This window comes from Prenolepis imparis, unplaced genomic scaffold (genome assembly GCF_030444845.1).
Source record: "Prenolepis imparis isolate NDT839.2.m4 unplaced genomic scaffold, iyPreImpa1.0 SCAF_10, whole genome shotgun sequence".
NCBI lineage: Eukaryota > Metazoa > Arthropoda > Insecta > Hymenoptera > Formicidae > Prenolepis > Prenolepis imparis.
In genome coordinates this window covers 1,633,749-1,641,105 of record NW_028141168.1, presented here as the reverse complement: position 1 = coordinate 1,641,105, position 7,357 = coordinate 1,633,749, and the positions used below count along the sequence as shown (strand labels likewise).

The following is a 7,357-nucleotide window of genomic DNA, read 5'->3' as shown; positions in this document are numbered from 1 at the left end:
CAGAACGAATATCTTCTTTACTCGTGCGTCGGGCGCGTCTGCGTACGGTCGTGTGAACGTGCGATGGATGAGTGTGTGAGTAAGAGTGAGCCCCCTTTCGGAAATTCCTCACTATACTCTTCATTAGAGTCCACTTTTGAGGACCTCATGACATATTATGTCACTTTGTCTATCTGGGATATCGATAGGGGGGGCTCACGGCTTTTGCGCTACGTGCGGTAGTATGTAGATTCCCCATTATTATTTATTGTATTAAATTTACTGAAGAAGGTCCAAAGGAAGGACCGAAACGTTTAGATTCAATAAATTTGTTTTTCCAACAAGTTTGTTTTTAATATTTGCGTACCTACACCCTACGCGTGGCTCCATATAGCCTCCTTTTGAATTTGTAATTTGTTAATCACATAATTCATAAGAAAGGAAAATTATTACAAATAGAGAATTACAACTAGATATTACAAAGATTCGAATCGATCTGGCCGACATTCTTGATATCGATTGGCAATAAGCACAGTTTCCCTATTGGACGCTTATACTCTGATAACGCAGTTTTTATTGTAACGACGCGTATTAAGCCGTCAGCGCCCGCGTGGCACTGGATTATACGCCCTAATTCCCACTTGCAAGGCGGGAGCAATGGATTTCGGAGCAACACGAGTTGTTCGACTCGAACAAGATTTTTTGCAACTCGTTGCCACTTTACGCGTTGTTGAAGCGTGTTCACGTAGTCGTTGAGCCATTGTTTCCAAAATCGCTCGGTTAATTGCCTCACCAGTTGCCAGCGTGACAAGCGATTTTCTTTGAGTTCGAGGACGGATGGCTCAGGAATCGCTTTAAGCGCGGAGCCGATCAAAAAATGACCGGGTGTTAAAGGTTCGTAGTCGTCAATTGTATCGGTCAATGGCGCAAGAGGCCTCGAATTTAGACATGCCTCGATGTTACACAGAAGAGTCGTGAATTCTTCGAATGTCATCGTATGCGCACCCACTACGCGATGCAGATGATGCTTAACGCTGCGTACCCCTGCCTCCCATAAACCGCCGAAGTGGGGGGCGGAAGGCGGGATCAAGTGCCACGAGACTTTATCCGCCGCTGTCTGATTTAAGAAATTTGGATCTCGCAAGGCCGCTCGATATGCGGCGGTCAACTCGCGATCTGCTCCAACGAATGTCGTGCCGTTGTCCGAATAAATTGATTCCGGAAGACCACGACGCGCGCAAAAACGTGAATAGGCGCCTATGAATGCGGAGGTCGAATAACCTTCGACGACCTCTAAATGAATGGCTCTAGTCGCCATACATACAAATAACGCAATGTATGCTTTTCGCGACGCTATTCCGCGACCGGACATTGAGCGGATGAGAACGGGACCGGCGTAATCCACTCCGCAATGCAGAAACGCGCGGGAGGGAGGCGAGACTCGAACGCGAGGCAGGCTCCCCATAAGCTGAGTCGGCGTATGAGCCTTTTCGCGAGTACAAACAACGCATTGATAAATAACCGTTTTGACTAAATTTCGAACGCGCAATACCTAGAATTCCTGGCGCAACGTTGTAAGCGTGAGCTGCGTCCCGGCATGCAGCGACCGTAGATGCGCGTGTCGAATTATTAATGCGACTAATGGGTGCGAAGCCAATATAATCGGATGTTTCCGTTTATTTGAAAACGGAGCGTGAGATAGCCGCCCGCCAACGCGAATTAGTTTACTTTCGTCGAGAAACGGATTCAAGGATGAGATCGCGCTCTTTGAAGGAATCGGTTTTTGCTGTAATAATGCTCTTTTTTCGCGTGAAAATAATTCGTCTTGTATGCGGACAACCCAAAAGGTGCGAGCCAATTTACACTCGTCGGCGGAGAGGGCAGTTGGAATTTCGTCGTGTCCCGCGTGAGATTTGTAACGATGCCGCCCCCATCGTTCCCGATTGACCACCCGTCGGAAGGCTGCGCCCGGCGACCACCGGTCGGGCAAAGCAGCAGGCGCGAAGCGCCCCATTTTTAAGAATCTCACACGTGTAACCGTTAAAACGACTCTCGGCGTCGGAACGGAGTAAGATCCGGAGACTGCCGACGTGCGCCGAAAACCTCCGAATCCATCCTTCTCCCACTCCTATCCGAAATCTAAGCCCGGATCTATCCGTATAAAGGGTAGACCTCGAGCCGAGGAGACACTTCGATACCAGCTCCTGAACCGATCCGGAATCCCAAGAGCTTCCTTCGATAAAACCGAAAGCAACGGCGATCGAGTTCGAGGTAGAAGCGTACTCTGCCTCCGCTGGGAAGATCCCAGCACTCGATCCCGGTCCTTAACCCCGATACCGACCGCAATTCCGGTTCCCGAGGTGGAAGCGTGCTCCGCCTCTTCCGAGCCTCTCTCGGAAACCGGACTCCGTCTCTCCCTCACTCGCACCGGCTGCAACGGATGGAGCTCCGCCGCCTTCACCGAGATTTCTCGGTGGCCGAGTGTGGTCCTCACTACTCCCGACTGTTCGTAACGGACGACCGTGACACGCCGTCCCGTGATTAGGAGACCGTCGCGGATAATTACCCGCGATACGACGCGTAATCCCGCGGAAAATAGATCGTACGCGCCGCCCGTTCTCTCTTCGAGATATATCGAAGAGAGCGACCGTTCTCGCGCTCACGTGTTTCGACGCGCGGACCGCCCCGCACCGCGCTGCCCGCGCGCCCCGTCTTCCGACGTCAACACTGTCGCGCCGGTACACGCACACCGACGCATGTACACACCGATCCACACGACCTCGGAAACAGCTGAATTCTGAAGTCACGTACGCTCCATAAATAACGGCGAAAAGAAACCGCATCTATTCTTAGCGACTGAAAATAAACGCGAAATCGGCCGATCAACGGCATTGACGCACACACACACACACACACACATCTTTATACACACAATCACATACACCAATACACATGTACCCCGGGTAGGCGTTATCCAATAAATCTTTATTTCTTTTGTTTTAAATACGGCGTTCTGGACTTTAACCCTTTCACGAGCCCTGATCCCGACTGCGTTAATCCGCGCTCGCGAAAGCGGCCGTTACAATTGAGATTTAGCGAGGCGACGTATTCGCGATATATATCTTATAATATATGCCGTAATTCTAATGAGTTTAGGCCATGATGAATATCGCGTAGCCAAGTCCCACGGCTCGATTGACTCGCAGTCAGCAAGATGCGCGGTCGCGCGAGGATTTTCCTCGAGAGAGGTTTCGCAGAACGACGGACCGGCCCGCGATGGCCATTCCGATGCAGGAAGCCGCAGCCACGATGGTCCTTGCCACCAGAGGCCATGAGATGCTAATTGCTGACCTTGAATTCCGCGGGAAGCACAATCGGCGGGATTTTCACCGGTTGAGATGTGACTCCAGGAAGCGAACGGAAGTCGCGACTGGATATCAGCGACGCGATTCGACACAAACATTTTCCATTTTGAAGGGTGTTGCGTCACCCATGCAAGTACGACAGTTGAGTCCGTCCAACAATAACAAGGAGCGCTATTGAGATGCAGTGATGCACGTACGAATTCCATTAATCGGGCTAATAAGACGGCGGCAGCCAATTCCAATCGCGGCACACTTAATGGTTTAACTGGCGCGACTTTCGCTTTAACAACATAAACGTTATTTGGCCTGAAAGCGACGTTATTCGAATGTAAACAGCAGCGGCATAGGCTGCGGTAGACGCGTCGGAAAAGCCGTGTAACTCGCAATCAATACTATCAGCTCCTCTTTGTATCCACCTATCAATTTGGAGATTATCGATGCCCGCCAAGGGCATCACGACTGAATGGACTTCCATTGTTCTAGGAGAAGAGATGGAAGTTTGTCGTCCCAGTCTAATTTAATTTGCCATAACTTTTGCATGAATATTTTGGCGGAGATCGTGACAGGAGTGCTCCAACCTAACCTAACGGATCGAACAATTTTGCAATCGTGGAGAAGATCGATCGCTTTGTATCTGACGGAGCGAGAGGGAGCGATAAGCGAAATTGAAAGACGTCGAGCGATGGATTCCAACTAACTCCCAGAATCTTAAGTCGTTCGTCTGTCTGCAAATCTTTATTGCACGCTAATCCGTGATTATCCGCGGCGATGTCGGTTAGGAGCTTTGACGAATTACTCGACCATTTTCTTAATTCGAATCCGCCGCGTTGCAACAAGAAGCACACTTGATCGCGAATCTGACGAAGTAAGGGGATATCGTCAGCGCCGAACAGAACGTCATCGACATAAATGTTATTTTGCAGTACCGGAACGACCAACGGAAACGACTCACCTTCGTCCTTGACGAGCTGCTGCAGTACGCGCAACGCTAAGAACGGCGCGGACGCGGTACCGTATGTCACCGTTAAGAGTTGATATTCTTGTATGCAATCCGTCGGATTTTCGATCCATAGTATGCGCTGATAATCGATATCACTTTCGTCGACGAGGATTTGACGGTACATTTTCGCTATGTCCGCGGAATAAACGTAGCGATATTGTCGCCATCGAAGTATAATCGAGATCAAATCCGCCTGTAATTTAGGACCGATAAGCATATGATCGTTTAACGATGTCGTGTTGCTCGTCCGAATAGACGCGTTGAACACAACTGCAACGGACTTTTCTTCCTAGTGCCGCGCAACTTCGTCATTTTTCTCGGTATCTCTAAACACAAAAATCCGACAGATTGCTTGGGCGCCAGGTACGGTCAGGCCGCACCACTCAAAATAACACGATAATTAGTTCTACAATAGTGACGGCTTCAGCTCGGTAACTCAGTTTACTAATTGGCAGAGGAGCGGGGTTCTTAATGCGGGGAATCGTGCTCGGAGCTTCGGAGAGAAGGAGAGTCATTAAACCAGTAAATCGAAATACTTAAAATTTCAGATAAATATATTTCATATCATAAAATGAATTGATGTTTCATATTACTAATTTACGGCCTCGCAACTCGGTAGATCCTCAACACTCGAGGTCTCACCAGAACAGTCGTGATTCGATATCTATCGCTACCGAGGAGAACATATCCCGTATCACATTTCAATTGAGGCGGCGAGGGGAGAAAGACATCTCCAAATTACAATACTTAAATACTTGACACGAGACAATCAAAAGGACGAAACTCGATAACTAATTAGACTAACATTTAGATACAAAATTCTGGACTGTCGACTCGGTACGGCTCTCCACGGAGAGAGAGAGGCTGCGCAGTTCTTACATTAATGGCGAATCTCGGTACGGGCCTCGCGTTCCGGACACTCCCGAGTGCTCGGTAACGAAAATAATAAACAGTAACCTCGATAACAATCTTATCCGTTTTATGAAAACGCGAGTCCCCGCCGAGTTCGCTCTTACCGAGATTTCGAAGTGGTGGTCTTACAATTTACTGCGGTCCGTCAGTGTCTCACGTGGTTCGTACGCCGCCGTCTCGTCGAACAGTGTACGACTCTGGGCTCGCGGTACGCCGGTAGCCGGCGTCTGTGGCGCTGCGCGAGCCGATAATCGATCCTTGATCCTATTTCGACGCTAGTCGATCCTTGCGGGCCTCGTTGTCCCGGTAATTTCGAAACCGCTCTCGGTACGTTTCGGAATGTTGGTGCGGCTAATGTGGCTGCTCGCTGTATGTCCCGAATAACTGCTTCTCTCCGTCTCGGATGTTTGTCGACTTGCTGAGGGACCCGTCGAGAGGTGATCAGTCTCCGACGGTTCCGCTTTCTTCTGGACAATGCCGGCGGCCCCCTTGGAGTAGTCATCCCTGTCTCGAGATGTCGATACCCTTTTATTTGCTCCTCCGCTTAGTTCCTTCCGCTATCCGAGGCTGTAAAACGTATTCGGCAGTAACGGGCCCTTGCTTATTTATTTCATTTATTTTACAATAATGACCTTACGTGACCGTGCTTTATCCGGCGTCCCCGAACGCACCGCTTCCACCCAGGTCGTCCATTCTCGCTGCAGATCCGCCATCCCACGAGGGTTGCTCCCTTCGGTACATTCGGGTCATCTCCGACCACTCACTTCAACTCGGTATTACATGAAAATGAATCGAACACTCCTAAATAAATCTAAGGGCGAGTCGACGAAAAGTATTCGTCGCTCGCCGACCAAAATTCGCCCTCTCTCGACCCTTCCTCGGCCGGGCCGTGCCGGCCCTGTGACGGGCGTAAAAACGTCACGTCACACAACTCTTAAATGTGTAGTGAGATTAGTCTCGCGAATTACCGGATGATGCGGGATATAAACGCATTGAGATGACGATCCTGCGGACTTCGCAATTTTTCGCATATGTCCGAGCGTTTCGTATTCCTTAATGAAATTCGCGTATTCTGATTTTAATTCGGGATTAATTTTAACTCGACGATTGAGCGCTTTGAGACAGCGCTCCGCAATGTGCCGAGAATCTCCGATATCGATCGGAGGGCCCTTTTTGAACGGAAGGCGTACGACGTACCTGCCATCAGAACGACGCGAGTGCGTCGCGAGAAAATGATCCTCGCATTGTTGTTCCTCTGGACTGAGCGGCGATTGAAGCGGAATCTCTTCAAGTTCCCAGAACTTGCGAAGTTCCTCATCGAGTGACGACGTGTTCGAGCAATGCACCGTTAGGGTACGATGCGCGCCAGGCGGAATCGACGTCGGGCCCGAGAGTACCCAGCCGAGGATAGTTTTTTGCGCAATGGGCTGTCCGCTGTTTCCCTTTTGAACTCCGTCGAGGAGTAGTTCGCTATAGAGATCGGCGCCGATAATCATGTCAATCGGATCTTTGCTTAGCGGATCCGGATCTGCGAGACTGAGACCGGCGAGATGAGTCCAATTGACGTGAGATATTACGGACGACGGAGAATATGAAGTTAGCGAATTCAATATTGACGCGGTCGTCGTAAATACAAGTTGAGAACTATTGACCGGAGATAATTGAATTAACGCGGCATATCGACAAGTGCCTGCGTCGACGCATCCGACGGCTGAGATTGAGACAGGCATTCGAAAGCGACGCAATTTTAATAAGTGCCTCAACTTGTCGGTAATAAAAGTTATTTCGGAGTCTTGGTCGAGTAGCGCTCTGACAACAATTGAACGACCCTCGGCTGAGCCCATCTTGACGCGAGCCGTCGCAAGTAATACGTGTGGCCGTGACGGCAACTTCGATGTTGCATTTAACGCAATAACGGACGGCGATGTCTTAACGGCCGGTTGCGAATCAGATGACGATGTACTCGTTTTGTCGCTTAAAGATGAGTTCGAATCAACATGTAGCATCGAATGATGCTTCTGTTGGCACGTGTGGCATGAATATTTGCTTTGACAAGAAGACACCGCGTGTTTTGTACTGAGGCAATTAACACATCGATTAG

General features: G+C 49.7%; 1 protein-coding gene across 1 annotated transcript; it reads right to left on the bottom strand.

The window, feature by feature from the left end:
- Positions 1–448: 448 nt before the first annotated feature.
- Positions 449–1,297, bottom strand: LOC145941384 (uncharacterized). Its single transcript, XM_083047508.1, has one exon. It carries the CDS (start codon positions 1,295–1,297, stop codon positions 449–451), a length of 849 nt encoding a protein of 282 aa, XP_082903634.1.
- Positions 1,298–7,357: the final 6,060 nt, after the last annotated feature.